We start from the raw sequence: 25,601 nt of genomic DNA, 5'->3' as shown, positions 1-25,601 counted from the left end.
CTGACTCAGCTTCAATGTCTGCATTTCGTCACGAGCAACCTTGCTCTGATACCAACTGTCACGCCCCTACACCTGCGATAGTCTTCCAACCGCTTATATCGAGGTGTGGCACCACCGAACGCTTTCTTTTCACCAATACTAACATTCATGGACTACGCGTAATTCACTTGTCCTTACTTATTTTGTGTTTCGCAACCAAGTAAAATTATGTTTATCCTTTATACCAATGAACACCCATACTCATTCATTATCATTAACAATTATAACAAGAACAACAATTACACAGTATAAAGGGAGGGGCAACTCCCTGAACAATGAGTCTGCCCGACAATATATATTAATCAATCTTTCTTCATAATACAATCATCACAAGTAATGCTTGGCAAACTCCAAGCCAATACTTAGCTTCTTTTACAACATAGACAAATCAGCCTTTTACAATAACCATGTGCACGCCATGCACGAAGGGCGGGTGCTCACCCGAGCCACCAAGACACCCTTGTCAATCCCAACACAAATCTGCACTTAAGACAACCTTGGGCACACCTTGCCCAACCCTCGACCGGCTCTAAGTATCTCCAAGACTGCGCCCTCAAGTAATGCGCATGAGTTATGCGCACCCCTCTCCAAATCTGCGCACTGGTTTTACCCTTAAGCTTTATGCATAGTTGTCCAAGCTTCGTTGGATGCAAATGAAGCCTCAACGCTTACAATATATACGCATGTCTGCGTGGGTGGTGGCTCTCCAGCCGAACCCCAAAATAATGTTAACGCATCACTTTGTGAACGCTCTATACATGACGGTCACGCCCATGCTTCTCTACACCCATCGGGTTATAAATCGCCATCGCATTTTGCCTTAGCCATTTTTCGTCGTCACATTATGTCGCACTTCTATCGTCGCACTTTGTTGCATTGTTGTAGCGCGCGCCCACCCGTGCCCGCCCGCGCAACCGCCCGCGCGCCCGTCGTGCACGCCGACTCGCCCGGCGCCCAACCGCGCCCGCGCCCGAAGGCCTTACACTGTCTGTCTCGTGCCTTCCGTTCTCCCAAGAATTGTTGACCATCACTCTGTCCCACCACCACCATCCCACGTCACACTCGTCCACACAACCCTATCCCCAGCCCTGCACCTGTCGCATTCCTTCCGTCGTTACACTGTCGTCTGATAGGCTCTGACTCCATCGCCCTCCTCCCGATATATTTGTCAATGCGTTGTGTTTGCTTCGACCCCATCATCTGTCGTGTTCTGACCCCTTGATTCCCAATCGAGCGTTAAGTCATCCACTTTAATTTTATGAGCTTTATAACTATATAAAGTTATAGCTATATAGTCATAAAAACTTTATAACTATTAAATTATATTGTTTATAACCCTTCATTCCCAATCGAGCGTTAAGTCATCCCCTTTAATTTTATGAACTTTATAACTATATAAAGTTATAGCTATATAGTCATAAAAACTTTATAACTATTAAATTATATTGTTTATAACTATATAGTTAAATATATATATAAAAAAAAAAGAAACAAAAACAAAAATACATATTAAAAAAAAAAATAAGAAAAATAAAAATACAGAAATAGTTCAAATTAAAGAAAGGTTAAGCTGGCTTACAAATATACACCGCCACAAACCTGTTCAATGTTGTCGATGATAACAACCGATTTCAACAAAAAAATTGATTGATCTTGAGAATAAGATTACTAGCCACTCTGATGATTTCAACCAAAAATTAGTCGATCTCGAGAGTAAGGTCATCAGACATTTCAACGATATCAAGAAGCTACATGATATGACAAATCGAATAGAACAACAACTCGGGCAAAATTATCTCAAATCCAAAATGAATCATAACCAGACAATGTCAATGTTGAGCATTTTGTGTGACAGGATGAAAGTTACACCCGAACAACTACTCCAAGATGATGGAGGTAATCAACAGCATAGTTCATCAGATTCAACAAATTTAGCAGATTCTCATGAAAAAACAGAGTCTCCAAAAAAATCATCCACGCACCATCAAGGAAATAGTAACACAACTTTTTCAAATAAGCAGCTCTGGAATACATTCACCAATCAATACCCTATTTTCACTCCACCGTTAGCGACATATCAACAAAGAGCAAAAATTGAGCTACCCAAATTCGATGGTAACAAAAAATGCAGCATTGCGTGGTTGAATAAAGCAGAAGAATATTTCGAGATTTACGATATCGACAATGATGACGAAAAGATTAGACACGCTTCCATGAAAATGGAAGGTGAAGCATATAATTGGTATATGTGGTGGAAGAAGACGACACTCGCTATTAGTTGGAAAAAATTTAAGGATGCATTCTTTAAAAGATTCCAAGGTGTAAAGGAAGAAGAGTTCTTTTTAGCAATTCATCAGATTGCAACAAAAAGGAAATGTGGATGAACTCGAGAATAAGAGACCTTAGCAACACGAGTACATGGGCTATCAAAATCTCGTCTAATTCAATCATACATCTCCGAACTTGAAACTCATCTACGAGTAGAACTTGAGCTTCATGACATTATGTCAATAGAAGTAGCAAGACAAAAAGCAAAAGTTGTTGAAAAGAAATTTGAACAGATACTGTGGTCAAAACCAGAAAAAGTATATTCGAGACAAAGAATGCCCAGTCTGTGAATACGGATAATACAAGATATGTTCCACCGCACCTTCATGAAGGCGAAAAATCTAGCGTTGAAATGCAAAGGATAAAAGAAGGCAGATGCAAACGTTGTGGCGAGAAGTGGGACCCTAAACATAGGTGTGCTAAAGGAAAAGAATCAAAGAAACTATATAATTGTGAAGCAACTAATGATCTAAATAATGACGAATCAAACATAGAAGGAATAGAAGATGCCCTAGAATTCTCTCTAGAATTAGATGACGGAAGTATTCCGCAAGTGTCACTATCAACTATGACAGGTATATCACAACCCCAAACTTTAAAATTAAAATACAAAGAAGAACAACATAGTGGTTCTCATCGAATCCGGTAGCACCCACAATTTTTTAGATGCAACCATGGCAAAGAGACTCAACATTTTCTCATTCCCCTTGCCCAACATGAAGGTGATGGTAGCCGACGGTAAGAAGATTGAAAAGGTAGGCAAATGCCATAAGGTCAAGACTTTAATTTAGAATCCTCGTTCTTCACTGTACCATTAGGAGGAGTAGATGTGGTCTTAGGTATCCAATGGCTACGAACCATAGGCACTTACTCTGCCAACCATCAAGAGCAGTTCATAAGCTTTAACTAGGAAGGGCAGAGGTACAAGTTATACTGATTCCAAGCACCGAAGAATCAAATCGTGTCGTCATCCCAGATGATGAAGATGATTCGAAAAGGAGCACCAACTTATGTAGCACAATGTCACCAATTACAAATGTTATCTGCAAACATGATCAACGAAGAGTCACCAGAAGTACAAGAGCTAATTCAGAAGCATGAAAAGGTATTCCAAGACCTGCCCATGAAAATGCCTCCTAATAGGGAAATCGAGCATAAAATAGAAGTCAAAGCAGGATCAAACACCGTCAACATCAAGTCGTATCGATATTCACATCACCAAAAGACTGAAATTGAGAGATTAATCCAAGACCTTTTAAAATGTGGGATCATCTCGAAAAGTAAGAGTCTGTATGCTACTCTAGTGGTATTGGTAAGGAAGAAGTATGGATCAATCAAGCTATGCGTTGATTATAGAGGATTAAACAAAGTAACAATTAAAAACAAATTCCCAATTCCCTTTATTGACGAAATTTTGGATGAATTACATGGCGCAAAATGCTTCTCAAAATTGGACTTAAAGTCGAGTTATTAAGAAATCCGAATCCGATTGGAAGACCTACCAAAAACTGTGTTTTGAACACACGAATGTCAGTACAAATTTAAAGTAATTCCCTTTGGGTTAACCGATGCACAAGCAACATTCCAAGCCACTATGAACGAGTTATTCCGTCCATATCTTAGGAAGTTTGTATTAGTATTCTTTGATGATATTTTAATTTACAGTAAAACTTGGAAGGAGCACCTACAACATCTGAATAAAGTTCTTACACTACTGAAAGAGCATCAGTTCTACACCAAGAAATCTAAATGCACCTTTGGGAAGGAAGAAGTAGAATATCTCGAACACAATATCCCTAGGAGTAAAAGTGGACCCTAATAAAATCAAAGCTATAAAGGAATGGACCAAACCAGTTAATATATCCAAGCTAAGAGGGTTCTTAGGATTGACTGGATATTACCGAAGATTTATTAAAAACTATGCACATACAATTGCACCTCTAACAAACCTTTTAAAGAACAATTCATTTCAATGGAATGAGGAAGCAAGAAGGTGTTTTGAAGAATTGAAGGAATTTATGTCTAACGCACCGGTATGGGCAACTCCAGATTTCTCTAAACCACTTATCATTGAGTGTGATGCTTCCGGGTTCGGTATACGTGCAGTGTTAATGCAAGAGGGGCATCCAATAGCATTTGAAAGCAGGAATCTCAATAAAAGAGAATGTCTTAAGTCCACATACAAGAAGGCAATTCTCGCTATTATGCACGCACTGGCTCAGTGGAGACAATATCTTTTGGGAAGTAAGTTCTCCATTCGAACAGACCATAACAATCTCTAGCACCTCCTTCAACAAAAGAACACTTTCTAAAGAACAACAAAAATGGATTGAAAAAATTGTCGCCTTTGACATGGAGATACTACATAAAAGGGCAAAAGACAATGTCTAGGAAGGACGAAGAACCAGCATTACTTGCAGTCTCTGTTGTTGTTCCTGAATGGCTTAATGAGATTCGAAGTGAGTATGCCAAGGATCCAGAAATAACTGCAATAATCAATAAACTACCAGACAACTCAAAATTTGAATGGAAGGATGATATTCTATGGTACAAAGGAAGAATCTAACGTAATTCAAACTCCAAGCTTAAATACAAGATACTCAAGGAGTCACACAATTCACTGCCAGTCGGACATGTAGGATTCTTTAAAACTTACTACAATGCACGGCAATCATTCTTTTGGAAGGGGATGGGTCGCGATATTCAAAAATATGTAGCAGAATGTCATAAATGTGAAAGAAATAAAAGTGAAAATATTACGACACCTGGATTACTTCACCCCTTTAAACATTCTGAATCAGAAATGGGAAGAAATATCGATGGACTTTATTGAGGGATTACTTGTATCTGAAGGCAAGGATAAGATTTTCGTAGTAATAGACAGACTCACCAAATATTCTCACTTTATTGCAATGAAGAAATCGGACTCAGTGAAACAAATCGCTCAGATATTTTGCAAAAATATTTATAAATTACACGGTTTTTTGAAGGTCATTGTGAGTGATAGAGATGCCAAATTTAAGGGTAATTTTTGGAAGGAATTGTTCAATCATATAGGAACCTACCTAAATATGAGTTCCGCTTACCACCCTCAAATAGATGGACAAACGGAAGTTGTCAATAAATGTTTGGAAGCCTACCTACGTTGTTACGCTACAGATAAACAAAATAAGTGGGTTCAGTGGTTGCATCTCGTTGAATGGTGGTATAATTCTACGTATCATATGTCAGCAAAATGACTCCATTCCAAGCTTTGTATGCGTACGAACCTCTGAAATGGAAGGATCTAGCTACCATCCAAACAAATTTACCAGCTGTTAAAAACCAACTAGAAGAAACCCAAAAAATCGTTCAAACTCTGAAAGAAAATTTAAATAATGCAAGAAACCGTATGAAGCAACAAGCTGATCGAAACAAAATCGAGAGAGAATTTGAAGTTGGAGAATGGGTATTTGTCAAGCTCCAGCCATACAAACGGTTGTACTTGAAACAAAAAGGAAAAAATAAATTGGCACCAAAGTTCTATGGACCATACCAGATTAACAAAAAGATTGGTCAAGTTGCATATAGTTTAAGCCTTCCGGATAAAAGTTGTTTTCACAACGTCTTCCATGTATCCTGCCATAAAAGGGCACTTGCTGACCATCAATCAGCACAAACAACGCTTCAATCCTTAGATGTTGAAGGAAGGGTCATTTTAAAAGCAGAATGTATCATATCCACCAGGGAAAACAAGCTTTGATCTCGTGTAATCAAGGAATACTTGATCAAGTGGAAGGATTTACCAGAAGAAGAAGCTTTTTGGGAGACTGAAGCGTTTCATCAACAACATCTGTTGTTACGTATGCTTTGAGGACAAAACATTTTTGGGGAGGAAGGCAATGTTATATAAAAAATTAATTAATTAATAGTTATTAGGCAAAGGGCAAAGGGCATGATCAAAGATCATGCCCATTCACCAAGAGGCACCCAAGGCAGTATAAAGCCAGGGGCCTTCCACAAATTGTAATCATCTTCTATCTTTTAATAATAATAAATATGAATTTGTTGAGTATTTGAATGTGTTTGTGCAAATCTTGTCACATGACATGATCTCAAGACATTTTCATCAACATGACCAAGGAGACCAAAGATATACATGCAAATCTTGGTGATAATACCAAGTATGTAGTATAGGGTAATGGAATCATTTAAATTCAGATGGACTCTAGATGTATCATGGAGGTGAACAAGGTGTTGTACATATCGGGTTTGGAGAAGAATCTCCTTTCAGTTCCGGCCATAGCAGACGGAGGACTAGAAGTCAACTTCATGGGATGTGAAGTAGTTATTAGACAAAAAGAAGTAGATCCCAACAAGAGGCAAGTAATTGAGAGGACAGCCAGTGAAGGCTCTCGTACATGAGAGTGACAGCCAATGTGAGATTTAGCAACGAAGGATGGGACAACTACTATAGAGCTCTTACTATGCTACAGAGAATCGTTAATGATTTTTCAGAGATCAGGGTGGAGCAGGAAGGAGTGTGCAAAGTGTGTGCGCTTGGCAAGCAAGATAGGGCCACATTTCCTTACAATGAGACCAAGTCTACGAGAGTGCTAGATTTGGTAGACTCAGACATTTTTGGTCAGCTAGCTTACAAATATACAACCCCACAAACCTATTCAATGTCGTCGATGATAACGACCGATTTCAGCAAAAAAATTGGTTGCTCTTGGGAATAGTGTCAGGCCAGGGTAACTCCAGACTTGGCAGAAAAAACTGATTGATTTATTTCATTAGGTAACTATTGCTTATATACAGGAATGTGACTGATCAGTTCATCTACTTGATGACTGTTCACATTCTGGGTACACCCAACCGCTGAGGATTAGGTGTCAACAATTCCCCCCTTAATCTGAAGGGATGTTGGTGAGTCCAAGCATCGTTCTGAATCTTTCAAGCTTTTCTCTTCCAAGCGCTTTGGTGAAGATGTCTGCAATTTGCTCATTTGTGGAACAATGACGGAGATGGATTGTTTTGGCCTCAACATGATGTCGGATCAGATGATATTTAGTATTGATGTGCTTAGTACGATCATGGAACTTTGGGTTCTTGGCCAACTTTATTGCAGAGGTGTTGTCAATCATGAGTGGAGTTGATTGTACTTGTTTTACCTGCAAATCTTCAAGAATTTTCCTGAGCCACACAATTTCTTTCGTTGCTTCAGCTGCTGCCACGTATTCTGCTTCTGTTGTGGAATCTGCTGGAACTGATTGTTTGCGTGATCTCCAAGAGACAGCTCCTGATCCAAGACTCATAGCATATCCTGAAGTAGATACTCCAGTTTCTTTGTCTCCATCGAAGTTTGAATCAGAGTATCCAATCAAGCTGAAGTCGTTCACCTGTGTATACTTGATTCCAAGTTCTTGAGTTCCCTTCAAATACCTTAGAACTCTTTTTGCAGCAGACCAATGTCCCTCACAAGGCTTTTGCATAAACCTGGAGAGGATTCCAACAGCAAATGAAATGTCTGGTCTGGTAGTAGTGAGGTAAATGAGACTTCCTATAAGTTGTCTATACTTTGTTGCATCCTCAAATTCCTTTCCTTCAATAGATGTGAGCTTTAAGTTTTGTTCCATTGGAGTAGAAAGAGGATTGCACTCTGTCATGCCAAATCTGTTTAACAAATCTCCAATGTATTTCTTTTGAGAAAGAAATATGGATTTTGGATGTTGGGTTACTTCAATGCCAAGATAATAATGAACAAAGCCCAAATATCAGCGAGGGTCCAGAAACATCTTATCTGCAATATCGATGAAAATATCGGCAAATATCGGCAAGCATAAAAAATGCATAATATATTCATTTTTTCAGATTTTTTAACATATAAAGAAATAACAACATGAAATAAACATTGGCTGCCAAAATGGATTGGTTTTGGTGATGCTGAGACGTAAGTCGCTCAAGGAAAGACACCTCCCCATGACTCTATCTGCTTCTTGCTTCTCCTTTTTTTAACAAGTGATTTTATGCCAGGTTCTGATCCATGTCCTGTTCGTGGAACAAAAAAAGATGACCTCGCACTAGCAGTAGTAGCCTGTAGGTGATGTTGTGGAGCCCCTCCCACTACCCTCAGCATCAAAATCAGGAGAAGATATCCCGAAAGATCTACCTGCACGTTCAGCCTTGTTTCTTTCTGTCTCTTCCTTCTTTTTGTCTTTTTCATCAATTGCCTCAAGAGATTTTTGTATAAGCTCCGGACTAGAAACTGTACAAATCCCAACATCATGTTGAGTGAGTCTAGCCAGATGGTATTTCAATCTTGTAACCCCTCTTATCATCCTTGTCCCACACAATTTGCATGTAAGATATGCCCAATTTGTCCCACCATCAGGTTCCCCATACTCCAAAAATGGCTCCAAGGCTTTTGGCATATTTGAATTTTGTAGTGAGCTAACTCAAACCTAGGGCACCAAAAAAAAAATGTTTGTAGGCAAATAGGCAAGCAAGAATAATCCTAAAACTATCAAAAAATTCATTAACATAGGGGTTTATTTGAACATACCTGTTAATGGAAGAAATGAAATTGTTTTACTGTTCTTCAATCTTAGTTCAACAAAATCTTCGTTGTTGGTGGCGATAATGGCTATTCAACAGTCAAATCCTCCTTGGCAGCAAGCGCATAGCTCTCCCATTCCTTCTCCAGCAATCAAAAATGAAAATGAATGGAAAAAAAAAACAAAATCGGCCTTTTCTAGCCGCGACGGCAATTTTTTTCTGTGCCTGGGCGATATTTTTGCATCATAGCGCAATATTTTCCCGAGATATCACTGACATTTCGGAAATATCGCAATATTTTCGGGGAGACAAAATATCGCGATATTTCCTCGGCTATATCTCATCTCCCCGAAAATATCGCGATATTTGTGAATATCGGCAATATCTCGACGATATTGTCAACACTGCTATATCCACATATCCTTGAGTCAAGGCTCGAAAACTTGGCCCTGGAGGTTGATGCAATTGAAAGAACGATAAAAGCATATAAATCTACAATGAAAGAAAATGTAAAATGCAAAAGATGGGAAAATCTGTAATGTTCCTTTTTTTGGTGTTCCTCATGGCATGGTTAGGATGGACTTTTAGGGTTGGAGGTAGACAGGTCATAGGTGCAGGTTTACTTCATCAACGAGCCCAAAGACTTTTGGAGATGTCTCATGGGCTTTTGAGGAGTTTCTATAGGATCCGATGACATTCGCTTGGCATATTCCATCATCTGCGCAACTTGTATTTCATTTTGTCACATTCTGACAACTTTCGAAAAACAAGGTTATTATTGGGCCTAACTCAGTTAATTACACTTAAGGTGGCATCCTGAAAGGAGTACTTAACAAAACACCTTAGTGTAATAGTTTGTTGGAACCAGAACAAGAAGATCTACAAGATGGAATAGTTAGAAGTGATTTTCAGTGGCCTGAGTAGGTGCGTCACTAGCCATTATTTTCCACTAGGAGGATTTATCTATAAATAGAAGCTATTTTTGCTTCTCAATTCATGATGACACGGGTTCTAGACTATGTAAATTTGTAATGCTTGTATTGAGCCATTGCTCTGCTAGGAACATTTGGTATCATAATAAAAGACTTTGGGGTTCAGTTCATGGTGTCCTTGTCTCATTGATCTGTGGTACGCGCTAGTTATGTGCTAATCATATATTGTGCTTCAGTGCTATATAAATTGTTGTTTCATTTGTCAATGATAGGAGCATTCTATTGGTAAATTTTGGATTTATCTTAGGTGATCCAATTCATTATATGATCTAACAATTCCTTTTTAGGAAGATTATAGAGATTTGCAAGTACACTAGTCCTTGGGCTCCAAGTTCACATGTTGTGGGCAAGGGTAGACCTTGTTTGTGCTTCGGGAAATTTATATGGTATTCCTACTTCGCTAAAGGGTGTGGCCAATATTAATCTGTTGAAAAAATACATTGATCCATTATTCAGAGTTAATTTTCTCAAAAAATTCTATTTTACAAGCATTGTATATTTGTAAATATTTTGTACATAATATCAAGGTCTTGAGGTCAAACAATGGGAGAGTACACCTCCAATAACTTCAAGGATTTCTGCAAGGAGACGAGGATTAAGAGGAAGATGACAATCTCATACAACTCTTAGCAAAATGGGGTTACAGAGAGAAAGAATCAATCCATCATCGGTTCTGCTAAGGCTATGGTACATCACCAGGAGCAAAGGCATGTAACACAGTAGTGTATGTGTAGAATAGGACTCCTCACAGGATATTGGGCAACAAGACTCCTGAGAACGCATTCACAAGAGTGAACCTAGAGATAGGACACTTGCACATCTCTGGTTGTCCAGTATATATCCATGTTCCTATGGAGAAGAGGATGAAGCTAGAGCCTTTAGGACAGAAGGGCTTCTTATTGCATAAAATGAGACCTCAAGGGATTACAAGATCCTCACACTAGCACAATGGAAGACAGTTGTAAGCAAGGATGTTAGGTTCGAGGAGAACTTGGCATTTAGGAAGTCTAATGAGTTGCCAATAGCAATGACAGAGGACAAGGAGGAGGCTCCAAAGGTGGAGCTGCAAGCATAGGCTTCTAGTTCAAGGAATCAACCTTCAGATGGGGTGGAGTCAATAGCAACTTCCAGGTCTGTCAAGATACACGAGTGATATGAGAAGACATTGAGGGAAGCTTAGGAGAATGTGGAGGCTACTAGGAGCATAGTCGAGAAGCATAGGCCTCCGAAGAATTTTTCAAGCTACACAGCACTAACAAGTAGAGTCCTTGAAGAGGCAAAAGACCAAATGATGCATGGGACATTGTGCCAAGACCAAATTAACAGCCAACTCCAAGTGGTTCTTCAAGAAGTACCTTCCTCTCTAAGAAGGAGTCTTGATGTTTGTAGCTCAGGCAGGTAGTTCTACATAGGCCTAAGTGTTTAGGCATGCGGAAGTCGCCTAATTGAGCCTTGACCTTAGCAATAACTTTAAGTATTAAAGTAATTGACTTTTCTAAGATAAAGTGTTTTAATCTAGCAAAATTCAAAGGTTATTTGCATTAGTGAATTAGATGAATCTCAACTGTTGATCTCAAGTCATGTTGAGATCTAAAATCTTAAACATCAATCACTTTGGATATTAGAGTTGTTGATTCAGTCAATAACTCAGATTTATAAAAGGAAGGTTGGGCTAAAGGAGAAGACACAGAAGACACCAAGTGAGCACAAGACATATAGAGAAATACATCTCACTGTCTCAGTGATTAAGAGGAGGAATTCCATTAAAGTGTACCAGTTCGAGAAGGTGCAAAGGGCAGCAAGAGAGATACGATCAGCCAGCAAGATCTGCAAAGGGTTTGATCAGTTGGATAAATTTCAGGTTCTTGGTGTGTATTTCCCTTAGCTTAGTGGGCCATTGTCCCAAGAGGGGAGCCCTTCTATGTTCCGAGTTATTTAAATAGAGGACAGATTAGAAATGACAGAAATTTGTGTGTCGCGATTGTGAGATTGATTCTTTAATTGTGTTTCCATTGTTTATTTTGTTTAGTTTAAAATTGCAGCAGTGTTATTATTCAGTAAATCTAATCCTCTAGGAAACAACTGACAAGATGCTAGGGTTAGAAAATATAACGGTTGGCTGCCTCTATGGATATTATTGGGCCTCACTCCCTGCTTGGTTAGGTTGCCAAAAATTCAACCAGACGGTTTACTTGGGGTACCATCCGTGAAATGAGGGGCAATACTTGGACGGTTTCCCCGGGATGTGCATTCCATTGAAAAATAAGTCTAAAAAAAGTGTGCAAAACTCAAGTTTAATGCAATAATTAATGCAATGTTCCGCCAAGTTTGTGGAATGGGAGTGCAGGGAAATGCCACCAAGGAACATGTGGAAGCACCCTCCAAATTCTATGGAATGCCATAGGGAAAGTTGGGGTCTCCAACCAATGGGATGCAACCCAATATACAAAAACTTTAAATTTAAAATATATGAAAACTGAAATATAAATCATTGAAATCTTATACATAAAATTGTGCCAATAACATACATCATTCCATGCAACATAATAGAACGTAGATGATGGCATTCAATGATGCAACAAAAAAATAATCATGATTTACAAATCATCTATCGCCATTGTATTTCTCATAGTATTTAGAATATTCAAAAGATATAGATCTAAGTCTTAAGATCATTTATGTGAGAACAATACCAACCATGGGAATGTCACTATTTGATACAGAATCATTTGCATCCTCTAGACTCAATGGCATACCAACCAGCCCAAGTTGTACCTCATCACGTCCTTCATCTACCTATGCAATAGGTTGACATAATTGTTTTAAAAACCGGCCGGTTTGAACCGGTAACTGGTCAAACCCATCGGTTCACTAGCCAACCGGGCCAAACCGGCAGAAAAACTCCGTTTGACCCCTCCCTTTGCCAAAAAATTAGAAAAACCGGTCCTAACCGGCCGGTTTAGGATGGAACTAGCCGGTTTATGGTCAAACCAATCGGTTCCATCATAAACCGGCCGGTTTATTGCCAGGGCAACCATAAACCCCATAGAATGCATTTTTTTGAGTTTTGACGCTGTTTTGAGGGAAATTTGGAGTTGTTTTCCTCCAAATATAGTCCCTCCAAGAAAAACATGCCTACCCTCTCATTTTCATGACACATCTCAACCCTAGCAATGTTAGCAATTAATGGTAATGTTAAATTCTTAAAATAAAAGTGACATTTCCTTTAATTTTCATTGTCACTTTTACTTAAATTTTTAACATAGCCATGAAATGACTCGGGATGTTTAAGAGTGGTTTCGACCTCATTGGATTTCATATGGAGAAACTAGAATTTTATATTTCACTCAAAATTCAGCAAACTTAATGGTTTTCAGGATTTCATAGTTTGGGGGTTTGCAATGTTTCCATTTGATTCTATCACGCATGAGGGTATGAGATTGGTATTTGATCAAGAGCATGAAGCCCTTTAAGAACCTTGATGTTGATGGCATTGATTGATGAACTTGTTGATGTTGGTGGTATTGATTGTTGAACTCCTCTACCATGTCCTTAACAAGAATGCACTCTTCACTCAAAGGAAAACCACTGGTTAGGCATGCTAATCTTTTTCTACCACATTATAAGGTTGAGGAGATGAACCCTTCACCCAAACCAAAATCATTCGTTAGGCATGTTAAACCTTTTCAATTTATATGATTAAGCAAAGTCTTTCGTTAGAAATCACATTAAGCAAAGACTTTGTTATGGATCACAGAAGCTTGAATACAGAAATTTCTATCATGTTATAAGGTTGAGGAATCCAAGTCTAAAGACTTTGAGCTAGATGATGTTTATGTATCTCTTGTTGATGATGTTTATGTATTTAAAGTAGCGTTGAATCAATGATGAGTTTCATGAGTGACCATGTTGATCAGTGATTTGTAGTTTTGATGTCTATTTTTGCTACTACTACTAAAGTTGTAGAGGAGTTTTAGGAGTCTTCAAACTCTAAGCCATATTATTTATGTAGCTCATGTTGATGATCTCTTGTCTAGTAGTGGTGATGAGTTTGATCATGAGGAGGAGTGATCGTGTTGTTGATCACTGATATGTAGACTTGTTGTAGGTCAGTTTCCCCATAGCTTAGAGCATTGTTTTCAGACTCTAGAGGCCATTTAGAGCCTCATTGGTTATGTATTTTGTTGTAGATATGTATTGCACTCGATGCCATTTTGATATATTCACCTTTACATGGCATATAGATGAGCAAACCTTGCATATTTTGTTTCTATTAGCTTGGAATCATGGTTTTAAATCTTAAAAATAATTTTTTTCCATTAAAAATTAACTATTTAATGTATTTTTTAAAAACGGTTCGTTTAGACCTGACGAATCCCGATTCGACCGGTTCCAATTCGAAACCCGGTTCATTAGGTGGACTGGTCTGGTCACCGGTTCCGGTTTTTAAAACATTGGTTAACATTCATTTTAATTTTTCTCTTTTATTTTGCTTTTTCATCTTTTTTTCCTCAAAAGGGACATTGGTAACATGGGAGCATGAGAGCATCTCATTCTTTGAGGGAAACATTCCCCATTGCTTCCCCCACAAAAAGGGATGTGGGGAAACACACCCTTGGAGTACGATGTCCCAGGAGTGCAGGGAGCACATCCCCTACACTCAGGAACATGTCCCTGTGGAACATTAAATTAATGTGAATATTACAGTTGATACATGGTACACTACAATTCTAACATCATATGTTTTCTATATATATTACTTATTGCATCACAGCATATTACTTGTTATGTATCATATTGTTAATCACAACATTAATATAATGTATCACTTAGTCTGAATCAAGAATATATTCTTAAACTATACATACAGAACAAAAGCACAATTTGTGTGCACTTAACACAATAAATTGTTAGGTTCACAACAGAGAACTGAATGGCAATAAATTGTATGCACAGACCAGCAATTTGTATGCATGTTCTCCCCTTTGGGTCACAATACACTGCTAGTTGAGATCAAGTCCATATACCAGCTGAGAGGAGACTGAGATTCTATAATCAATATTTCATGAGCTAGTTGCAAGGAAAATCAGATACAGCCTATTTATGCACAGAACAGCAACATATCTGTGACTACAAAGAAAATACTGATCTATCTGAAAATCAAGGGATATGTTACATAGCCACAGGCTGTGATGTTAAAGTTTCAAAAATTAAGCGTCAAAAGTTTAAACTACAGATTTGTCAACTAGAGAAAAATAAAAGTTGCACTCATACAGAGTCATCAATGGTCCAATCATTCACTTTTCCTTAAAAACTTTAAAAATCATATGTGATCATATAACAGCAAACTCTTTATGTTACAAACTACAGCTACATAATGAAAAAAATAATTGGAAAAAGAAATCTCTAACTATAGGATGAAAAAAGCTATCACCTCTTTCTCCTCTGCGCTTCTTCGATGACGGTCTGCATTCTTTTCAGCAACCACTGCTTCTTCAAATGGATCCAGGTAAAGCTGGAAGGCAAAAAAACCCAAATAAACATCAGAAAAATATTCAAGCAAATGCTCCACAGTCCAAGAAAACACGTGCATAAGCCTTGTAAGAATTGCTTAATTTATTATTAGGATCACTACATTAAACTAAATAGCATATGGAGAAGCAGGAATAAAACCATAATATGAACATCTGAAAGCCAATCTAGATGTTGTGATTATCTCAATAAAAGATACCCCATGAAACAACGATAACCAAAACTGATTTCTATATTATAAACTAATACAAGACAACTACGATATAAATTTTCATATGTTCTACTAAACAGTTCACAACTTCACAGCTGATATTTACTTTGCATAGGAGCCACATTAACTTCAATTTGAAATCTTTCTCATGCCAAGTAACAAACAAATGCATTGTGTTGCATTGTGTTAGCTTCAGAAATATTATTCCTACTCTGAGTTGTGGGTTTGTGACATCCCTCTTGGGAAGATTACATTTAGGGGTGAAATTCTGGATCATGGTTTCAACGATCACACGACAGAATTGTATTTTATAGCAGTATTACAGTATTTTTTCAATTTTTAAAACAGTGATGATTATTGCATGCACAAATAGTGTACACTGTAAACAAGAACAGTTAATTTCACCAGCAACACTATAAGTAAGGCCAAGTCAACAGGTACTCAGCAGACTTGCAAATCCACAATTTTTCCAATAACACAATGTAGTTCCTAGACTTACAACTGTAGCTATCACACCAGCAGACCTTGCTGCTATCCTGAACTGTTATTCCGACCTCGATTTCTCCCTTAACTCTTTGCTGTCAACCAGCCGCAGCCCCTCTTCCAGCCTTCAATGCCTCAGAACCAGGTATCAAACCCTGTTTGCTCAAAAAGACGGTTTTCTGTCTCAGAGGGATTCATCCCAGCCTCGCTGTCCTAGGCAAGATGATTCGCTGCCTCAGTGGGATTGATCCCAGCCCTCATTGCCTCGGAGAAAATGATTTGCTGCCTCAGTGGTTGATCCCATCCTTTGCTGCCTCAGAGAACCTTCGCTGACATAAAAGCAGTGTTGTGAAAATCGCGATTTTTTCCTTCTGCCGATCAAATCGCAATTTTTATACGAAAAAAATTGCCAGTTGCCGATTTTTACTGAAAAAATCGCGATTTTATGAAAAAGTCGCGATAAAAACGAAAAAATCACGATAAAAACTTAAAAAATCACCAGGGGTCGCGACAGCATAGTTTTATAACGTTTTTTTGGGTTTTTTCATGCAATTTGTTTTGAAAGAAACAAATAATTTTTGAGTGGAGCAGCGTAATGATCAAGTCTAGGCCCTAGTATGGATATGCTATTCATGGTAATGTTAAATTCTTAAAGTAAAAGGATGAAAATGAAGATTAAGTAACATTCTCCTTAATCTTCATTTTCATCCTTTTACTTAAATTTTTAACATTACCATGAAATGACTCAGGATGTTTGAGAGTGGTTCCAGCCTCATTGGATTTCATATGGAGAAAGTAGAATTTTAGATTTCATTTAAAATCCAGCAGACTTATCAGTTTTTCAGGATTTCAGGATTGGGAGATTGTAATGTTTCCAGGTGACACCACCTGCCCGGGCTACCCCTGCCACCAGTAGAGGACGTGGTCTACCTCCTATAGCTCCTACTTCTAGTTCTTCAGGTTCTAGAGCACATCAGACTCCACTGCCATCTCCACCAGCACAGGCACCAGCATCTACATCTAGAGGGAAAGGGAAAGTTGTAGCATTTTCTCGCAAGAGGGGCAGAGGAAATCAATAGGATTAGACTTTCATTTTATTGTATATGACATTATGACATGATGAGATACATTATCATATTTTTTGTTGATATTTTGAGGCTGAGTTGGGACTCAGGAGTCAGGACTTACTATTCAGGACATGATTCAATGTTATGTGTGATTTTAGAGCTAGAAATGATATTAAACATCTTATATATTAGTTTTTTTATCATATTTATGTGTCAATGTATTTATTTTATGTTGTAGATGGTTTAGATATTAAAAAAATTGAAAAAAAAAGGAATATTTTTGTACCAAACGATTTTTTCCCGATTTTTCCGATTTGTTCCCCGCGCCGATTTAATCCCGATCGCGATTTTCACAACATTGCATAAAAGTCAGTCCGTTGTCTCCAGGAGGATCTTTGCTGGCCTAGAAAACCAGTCTGCAGCCTCAGGAAGACATCGCTGCCCAGAAAAGTAATTCACTACCATAGATAGATAAGTCCCAACACTTTTTGCTGTCTCACAAAGTTATGCTTAGCCAGAATTTGGTCCTGTAGCCAAAAGATAGGAGGATTGGCCAGGGTAGAATCTTTCACCACCGAAACCAATCAGAGAATAGAGGTCATAAAAAACGAAGAGCCTAAACCCAAAATCAGAAAAAATAACAATCCATGATGATCATAATGAATCTCCTCTCTCCTTTTTATATACATCCTTTGGGGTTTTTCCCTCATAATTTCAGTTGAGTAACTAACACATTTCCCTCCATTTGCCCCAAATTTGACTTTTATTGCAAGTTTCTCTCCATTTGCCCCAAATTAACTATTAATATCTAATGTTACAACTTACCTAAATAACATTAAATAATGATTTCCTCCTTTTCAAATGACTATATCCTATAGGGCTAAATAGGCTACTATGTCCTCCCTTGGGCAACTAATTTGAAGAGGACATTACAGTCTCCCCTTCCCGACATTGCTTGTCCTCAAGCAAATGCAAATTCGGGTGCTGCAAAATCTATTCTCCTTCACACGTGGCATTCTCTTCAGGCAAATCCTGCCACTTGATAAGTTACTTTGAGATCATCCTGCTTCTCAATCCCCTCTCTCAAACAGCCATGATAGCTTGTATTAACAATACTAACTGCCTCTCCTCGTCCAAGGGGGGTACCTCGGCAGAAGTAGTACTCAGTTGACCAACTACCTTCTTAGGACATGATACATGGAAAACATTGTGGATTTTTCGTCCCTCCAACTGCCGGTATCTCTAGCTCATATGCTACTTCACCAATTTGTCTAATTACTTTGAAAGGCCCATAAAATTTTGGTTTTACTTTCTCTACACCACTTTTCTTGATTGATGACTATCTATATGGCTGGAATCTTAGGAAAACTAAACCTTCTATCTCAAAGTTGTGCGCGTACATCTTTTGTTGGTTCTGGGCGGCCTACAAATTCTCCTTAAGGATCTTAAGGATGTCAAGGCTCTCTTGTCTCCAATCTTTGGCTTTTGGAGCCTTGCTATCCTTAAATGCCAAATTGACAAATGATGGAGCATTGTACCCATACAGTGCCCTGAATGGAGTCATCCCAAGGGATAGATGATAAATGGTGTTGTGGCAGTGTTCCCCAAAATGTAACAATTTGATCCATGCCTTCTGTTGTCCTAACACATAGTTATGCAGATACCACTAAATCCATTATTCACAATCTTTGTTTGGTCGTCTGCTTGAGGATGATAACTAGTACTAGGGGCCAATTACATGCACACCAATTTGAATAGCTCTTGCCAAAATGCACCGATAAACCTCCCATCTCGATCACTAACTATTCTTTTACGCAGCCCATGGAGTCTGAACACTTCCTTGATGAACAATTCTGCCACTTGTGCTACCTTATAACCTACTAAAATTGCAAAGAAATGTGTGAATTTAGTCAGCCTGTCAACTATCACGTAGATGCAATCTTTTCTTTGTGCCTTCAGTAAACATGTGATGAAGTCCATCGATACGCTCTTCCACTTATGCTCTGGAATTGACAAGGGTTACAACAATCCTGCATAAGGAGTATGCTTGGGCTTGTTCCGCTTACAAGTCATGAACCCCTTTACTTGCCTCAACACATCATCCTTAAGGCCTTTCCAAGAAAAAATTTCTCTGATCTTCCTGTAAGTTTTGAAGAACCCTTGGCGTCTTGCAAGTGTTGTCTCGTGTGTGCCTTCATGGTCTTCTCCTAGAGTGTTGATTTAGGGACCAAATATAAACTATCTTTACAGAAAATCACCTCATCACTATTTTGTACATATCATCGTAGATGAGCCCATCCATTGACTCACAAGCAAACTTGTTTTCCGAATATTCTACCACTAGGTGGGCTTTCCAATCTCATACGATCTCCATGAGTGAGCACACGGTCGATTTCCTGGAAAGTGCATCAACCACAACATTCTTCTTGCCCTTCACACATACTCAATATCAAAATCATAGGCATGAATCTTACTTACCCATTTCTGATGTTTTTTGTTCAAGTTTGTTTGCTCCAGGAAGTGCCATAAGTTGTTGTGATCAGTTTTAACAACAAACCTGTGCCCTACCAAGCACTGTTTGAACTCAGTCAAAGCATGCATAATGGCAAGCATCTCTTTATCGTCGAAGGAATAAAGTTTCACTGGATCCCAAAGTTTTCAACTTTAGAAAGTTATTGGGTGTTTATTCAGCGTCAACACAGCTCCTATCCCTTCACCCAAAGCATAACACTCGAATATGAAGGTTTGGCTAAAGTCAAGAAGTGCCAACACAAGGCATGAACTCATCACTTCTTTGAGCTTGTTAAATGCCCTCTCAGACTCCTCTATCTGTTAATTTTCCACTGTTCTATGCTGTTTCAATTACTGTAGCCCAATTCAATCCATCAACAAACAATATTTTCCAATAACTATTAGTTCTTCCAATATTCAACAGCAATTGAAGATAGAACAGTAAATGCAATGACAGTAGGTGACAATCAACACATCAACAAGAGACACCAATTTGTTCAAAGACCAAGGAAACACCCCACAAGGGGGAAAACTCTTTGAAATTCTTCTTCTATGTGATTGTCATAAAATGTTCAGCAGAGAGTAAAATAATCCAATTCATCAACAACAATGCCATAGTCAAATCTTCGACCATCCAACAAAACCAATATCCAAAGTCCAATAGATGAGCCCAAAAGTAAAATCTGGTCAAACTGTCAAATCTGCAATTTTGGTCAAAGTCAATCACAATCAAAGATACCCACGCACTTCACGTTCATCATTCGCACTACCTGTGAGACCTGCGCATTTCCTGTGAATCCTTCACACTTCTTGTGAAACCTTCGCACTTTCTGTGAGAGCTTCGCACTTCCTGTGAAACCTTCGCACTTCATGTGACAGCTTCGCACTACTTGTGAAACCTTTAATTTCAAATAGAACGAACCTCCAAAAGAAGAAGAAATGATATGTAATGATAATGTCCAAATGAGCTTGACGTCACTTGTATTTATATGCAACTTTGGAGGGGCAATTTGACTTTACGCCATCCTGATCAAATGTACCATTGTGGGCTTCACTTCAAAAATACACTTTCCCTTATCCAAATCCAGTGCTACAAAGGTCATTTTTGGTCCTCTTGAAATGAGGAATCTAGTCCAATTATTGGAATTTGTCACTAAATTGCCAAATTAACACTCCCTCTCAACTAGGGAGAAATTCTAACTGCATCATGTGATCATCGCAAATATCCTGTCATCATATCATGTCTCATCTTTGCTCGACTCTATCTGCTAAATCATTCTCAAATCTAAAGAAGAAGAATCATGGGGAAGCTTCAGCTACCACCCCCTATATCCATCAGGGAGCCACTGCTTCCACCCAGAATAACTGCCAATGAGAAGCCAATGTTGCTACCTGGGAATCTCTGCCAGCGGGGAGCCAATGCTACGACCAAGAAAACTCTGCCAGCGGGGAGCCAATGCTACGACCCAGGAAACCTACATACAATACAAGGGATGCCACTTACCTTATTAGGTAAGGATTGAGCTTATCCCACTGCCTAGCGATAATAGAAGGGATACCACTTACCATAAATGGTAAGCATCGTGCCTATCCTATTACCTGTTGATATTCCCAACTTGACCCTCAAGAGTTAGTGGTAGAATACCTTCATCACTAGCTTGAGCGGGATGCCACTAACCATAAATGGTAAGGATCGTGCCTAACTCAAGAAACCAACATCCATTAGCCAGATAATTGGGAAAGACAAATGCCAACTAGGGTATACTCTGTCAAATCCAGAGCATAGTTTTAAAAGTTGACCAGCTTGAAACTGAAACCGGCTGGTTCATTGGGCGACAGGGTCAAACTAGACAAAAAACAACAAAAACCAACCAGTTTATGAAGGAACTAGTCAGTTTTCACATAAATTGGTCGGTTCCTTCATAAACCGACTGGTTTATTTCCAGGCCAGCTACAAACCCCACAGAATGCAATTTTCTGAGTTTTGATGTTATTTTGAGGGAAATTTGGAATTGTTTCCCTCCGAAAACAACCCATCTAAGAAAAGCATGCCCCCCCCTACCCTCTCATTTGCCTCACACATAAAGTGACATTTCCTTTATTTTTCATTTTCATTGTTTTACTTAAATTTTTAACACATGAAATGACTCAGGATGTTTGAGAGTGGTTTCAACCTCATTGGATTTCATATGGAGAAACTACAATTTTAGAGTTCACTCAAAATTCAACAGACTTAATGGTTTTCAAAATTTCATGGTTTGGGGGTTTGCAATGTTTCCACTTGATTCTATCATGCATGAGGGTATGAGATTGGTGTTTGATCAAGAGCATGAAGCCCTTTAAGGACCTTGTTATTGGTGGCATTGATTTTTTGAACTTTGTTGATGTTGGTGGTATTGATTGTTGAACTCCTCTACCATGGCCTTAACAATAATGTACCCTTCAGTCAAAGGAAAATAATTGGTTAGGGATGATAAGCTTTTTCTACCACATTATAAGGCTAAGGAAATGAACCCTTCACTCAAACCAAAATCACTAGTTAGGCATGTTAAACTTCAATTTCTATCATATTATAAGGTTAAGCAATCCAAGTCTGAAGACTTTGAGCGAGATGATGTTTATGTATCTCTTGTTGATGACCCTATTTTTAGTAATGCTCAATCAATGATGAGTTTCATGAGTGATCATGTTGATCAGTGATTTGTAGTTTTGATGTCTATTTTTGTTGCTACTACTACCACTACTACTAAGGTTGCAGAGGAGTTTTAGGAGTCCTCAAACACTCAGCCAGATTATTTATGTAGCTCATGTTGATGATCCCTTGTGTAGTAGCGGTGATGAGTTTGATCATGATGAGGAGTGATCATGTTGGTCACTGATATGGAGACTTGTAGTAGGCCAGTGACCCCATAGCTTATAACATTGTTTTTGGACTCTAAAGGCCATTTAGAGCCTCATTGATTATGTATTATGTTGTTAATATGTATTGCACTCGGTGTCAATTTGATATATTCACCTTTCCCTGGTATATAGATTAGCAAACTTTACATATTTTATCTCTATTGGTTTTAAATCATGGTTTTAAATCTTAAAAATAGTTTTTTCATTAAAAACCAAGTATTTCATGTATTTTTTTAAAGACCAGTTCATTGAGATCTTACCAGTCCCGATTTGACCAGTTCCGGTTTGGTAGGTTGACCGGTCCGATCACCGATTCCGGTTTTTAAAACTATGATCCATAGGTCCCTCAACCACAGGAGCTCTAAGGCTCAATTCCTCACCCTGGGAACTCAAACAAGGGGAAAGAGCATAGCTAAGTATCCTCAATCAGCGCAGACCATTCCCCACGAGGGTCACATCAATTAATCCATGTTGCTCTATATCTCTGGAAGTGTACTTAGACCAAGATCCTCCATCTCTTACTTAGAAACTAACTCCTTATGCTCAATCATCAAAGGTTCACTACATGTCAAGAATAGATTGTCAATATATAAAACCAAAATCAAAGTCATACCTTAGAAAAGGTTGAAGTAGGGGTTCAGATCGGCACTTCTTGTGAATCCAAGCTTCACCAAGTAACTATCAATTTGAGCATACCAGGCTCTGGGAGCTTGCTTCAAACCATATAATGCTTTCTTCAATCTGTAAACATGAGCCTTCTTCTTCTGTACTTCAAACCCCTAAGGTTGCTCAACACATGTTTCTTCCTTGAACTTTTCAATGCTGCTTCATGCTTCATCTTGTATAGCCATTTTGAAGTTGCATCTAACTATCCTTGAGATCTCAGAACAAGTTTCTTCATCATCAATTCTTCGATCATAGTATCTTTCCAAACCTGTTCTTTCACAATTACTCCATTATGTTCAGAATTATCATCGATCTTGATCCCGCTAGAGGGGAGTGGTCCCCTTGACTTTTCTTGATTTTGGTGCCATAGCTCACTTTGATGGTTAGTATCATGGAACATTGCTAGAAGAGGTTTTCCATTGACTCTATAAAGTCCTTAAACTCTATATCCCAATGTAAACGCATTTCTCCTTTGGGATTCCTTCAGCCAAGAGAGGACCTTTCCATTGCTGAAGGCTATCTCATTCCTTAGTCTTCCAAGGCAAAAATAGATATCAGGTTCTTCTTTAGATCAGAAACATACATCACTTCATGAAGAATAACAGATTCTCCATAGTCCAAAATTCAAATCAAGTTTAACAGTACCAAATCCCTTCACTGGATATGAAGTGTTGTCCCCAAGAATAATATTTAAACTCATCTCCCTCTCAACCATATTTGAGAGGATTTCCTTATACCTAGAGAGGTGTCTAGAAGCCCCACTATCTACCAACTAGCTACTATACGAATACTAAGGAGAGGAACCAGAAAGGGTTGAAATACGAATGTACTCATATTGACTAGTAGCTACATTACTTTCATACCTGGAGTTCCCTATCTTCTTTGGAGGACGAGGAATTTCTTCACGATCATCGGAAGTATCTCTTCTTCTTTGATCGTCTCTCCCTCTTCTATCATCTCGCCTTCTTCTATCATCACTTCTTCTTCTATCATTGCTCCTTCTTCCATCATCGCTTCTTCTTCTGTTATTGTACCTGTTGTTGTTGTAGCTTCGGTCGAATCTTGGAGCATCTCTTTTCTTAAACAGTCTAGGGCATAGTGACCACACTTGTGACAATTGTAACATTCAATATCCCTTGATCTTCTATTAGAGTCCTTTGACTCATGTGAGGGCCTATTTGAACCAGACGGTCTTCCTCTTCCATTTTTCTTCTTGTCTTGAGTAATAAATGCAACGGACTCTTCTCCTCCATGTTTTGATTCTCCCTCTTGAAATCATCCTGGATTCTTCTTGAGTGAGTTTTCCAATGATCTCATCAAATGATGGGAAATTGTTGTTGTTGTTTATGGTAGTAATGAAGGTTTCCCAAATAGGAGGGAGACCTCTAGGGGTTACCAACACCAACTCCCTATCATTTACAGTTTCCCCTACTCTCTACAGTTGATCTTTAAGACAGGATATCATCATGATATAAGATTGCACAAATTCTCCTTTATTCATCTTCATATCTTTGAGTTGATCTTTAAAGGAGATAATTTCATTCAAATTGTTGACCTCATACATGTCAGCCAGCTTATCATACACATCCTTAGACTTCTTCAAATTTCCAACATAGGCAAGTAAATGATCTTGTAAACTGTCAACTACAATTTTCTTTGCTTTTAACTCACCTTTCTTGTATTTGTTCCTGACAATAGTGATAGCATTTTCCAAAGGCTCGGGAACATTTCCTTGTATGTACTCCCGGACATCATTGTCATCAGCTATAATTTCCAACATAATCTTCCAAGCAACAAAATTTGATGAGTTTCCCAACTTCTCAGGTTCCTTGAAGAATGAGGTAGACATCTTGACTTGATTAAATCGACTCCTTCAACTTTTCCAAAGATGATTGCTATAGCTCTTATCTCCTTGGGCTTGTCCTTCACCTTAGCTCTGGTACCATGTTAATTTTCCACTACTCTATGTTATTTCAATTACTTTAGCCCAATTCAATCCTTCGACAAGCAATCTTTTCCAATAACAATTAGTTATTGTAGTATTCAACAATAATTGAAGATATAACAGTAAATGCAATGACAGTAGGAGGAAATCAACACATCAGCAAGAGACACTGATTTGGTCAAAGACAAGGGAAAAACCCCACAAGGGGGGAAACCCTTCGAAATTCTTTTCCTATTAGATTGTCAAAATGTTTAGTAGAGACTACAATAATCCAATTCACCAATAACAATATCCTAGTCAAATCTTTGACCATCCAACAAAACCAATATCCAAAGTCCAATAAAGGAGCCCAAAAGTCAAATTTGGTCAAACTGTCAAATCTGCAATTC

The 25,601-nt window shown here is 38.4% G+C and overlaps 1 protein-coding gene across 1 annotated transcript in view; it reads right to left on the bottom strand.

The window, feature by feature from the left end:
- Positions 1-25,601, bottom strand: part of LOC149204985 (uncharacterized) — a 298,358-nt gene that overhangs the window by 169,768 nt on the left and 102,989 nt on the right. The window contains exon 6 of the mRNA XM_089394859.1: positions 15,331-15,411. Coding sequence (XP_089250985.1) covers positions 15,331-15,411 — 81 coding nt within the window. The remainder of the gene's footprint in view (positions 1-15,330; positions 15,412-25,601) is intronic.

Source organism: Pinus tabuliformis, chromosome 1_2 (assembly GCF_031772625.1).
Source record: "Pinus tabuliformis cultivar Carrire ecotype Pingquan chromosome 1_2, CPIR1, whole genome shotgun sequence".
In the NCBI taxonomy this organism is placed as follows: Eukaryota; Viridiplantae; Streptophyta; class Pinopsida; order Pinales; family Pinaceae; genus Pinus; species Pinus tabuliformis.
This window is presented reverse-complemented; position numbering and strand designations above follow the sequence as displayed.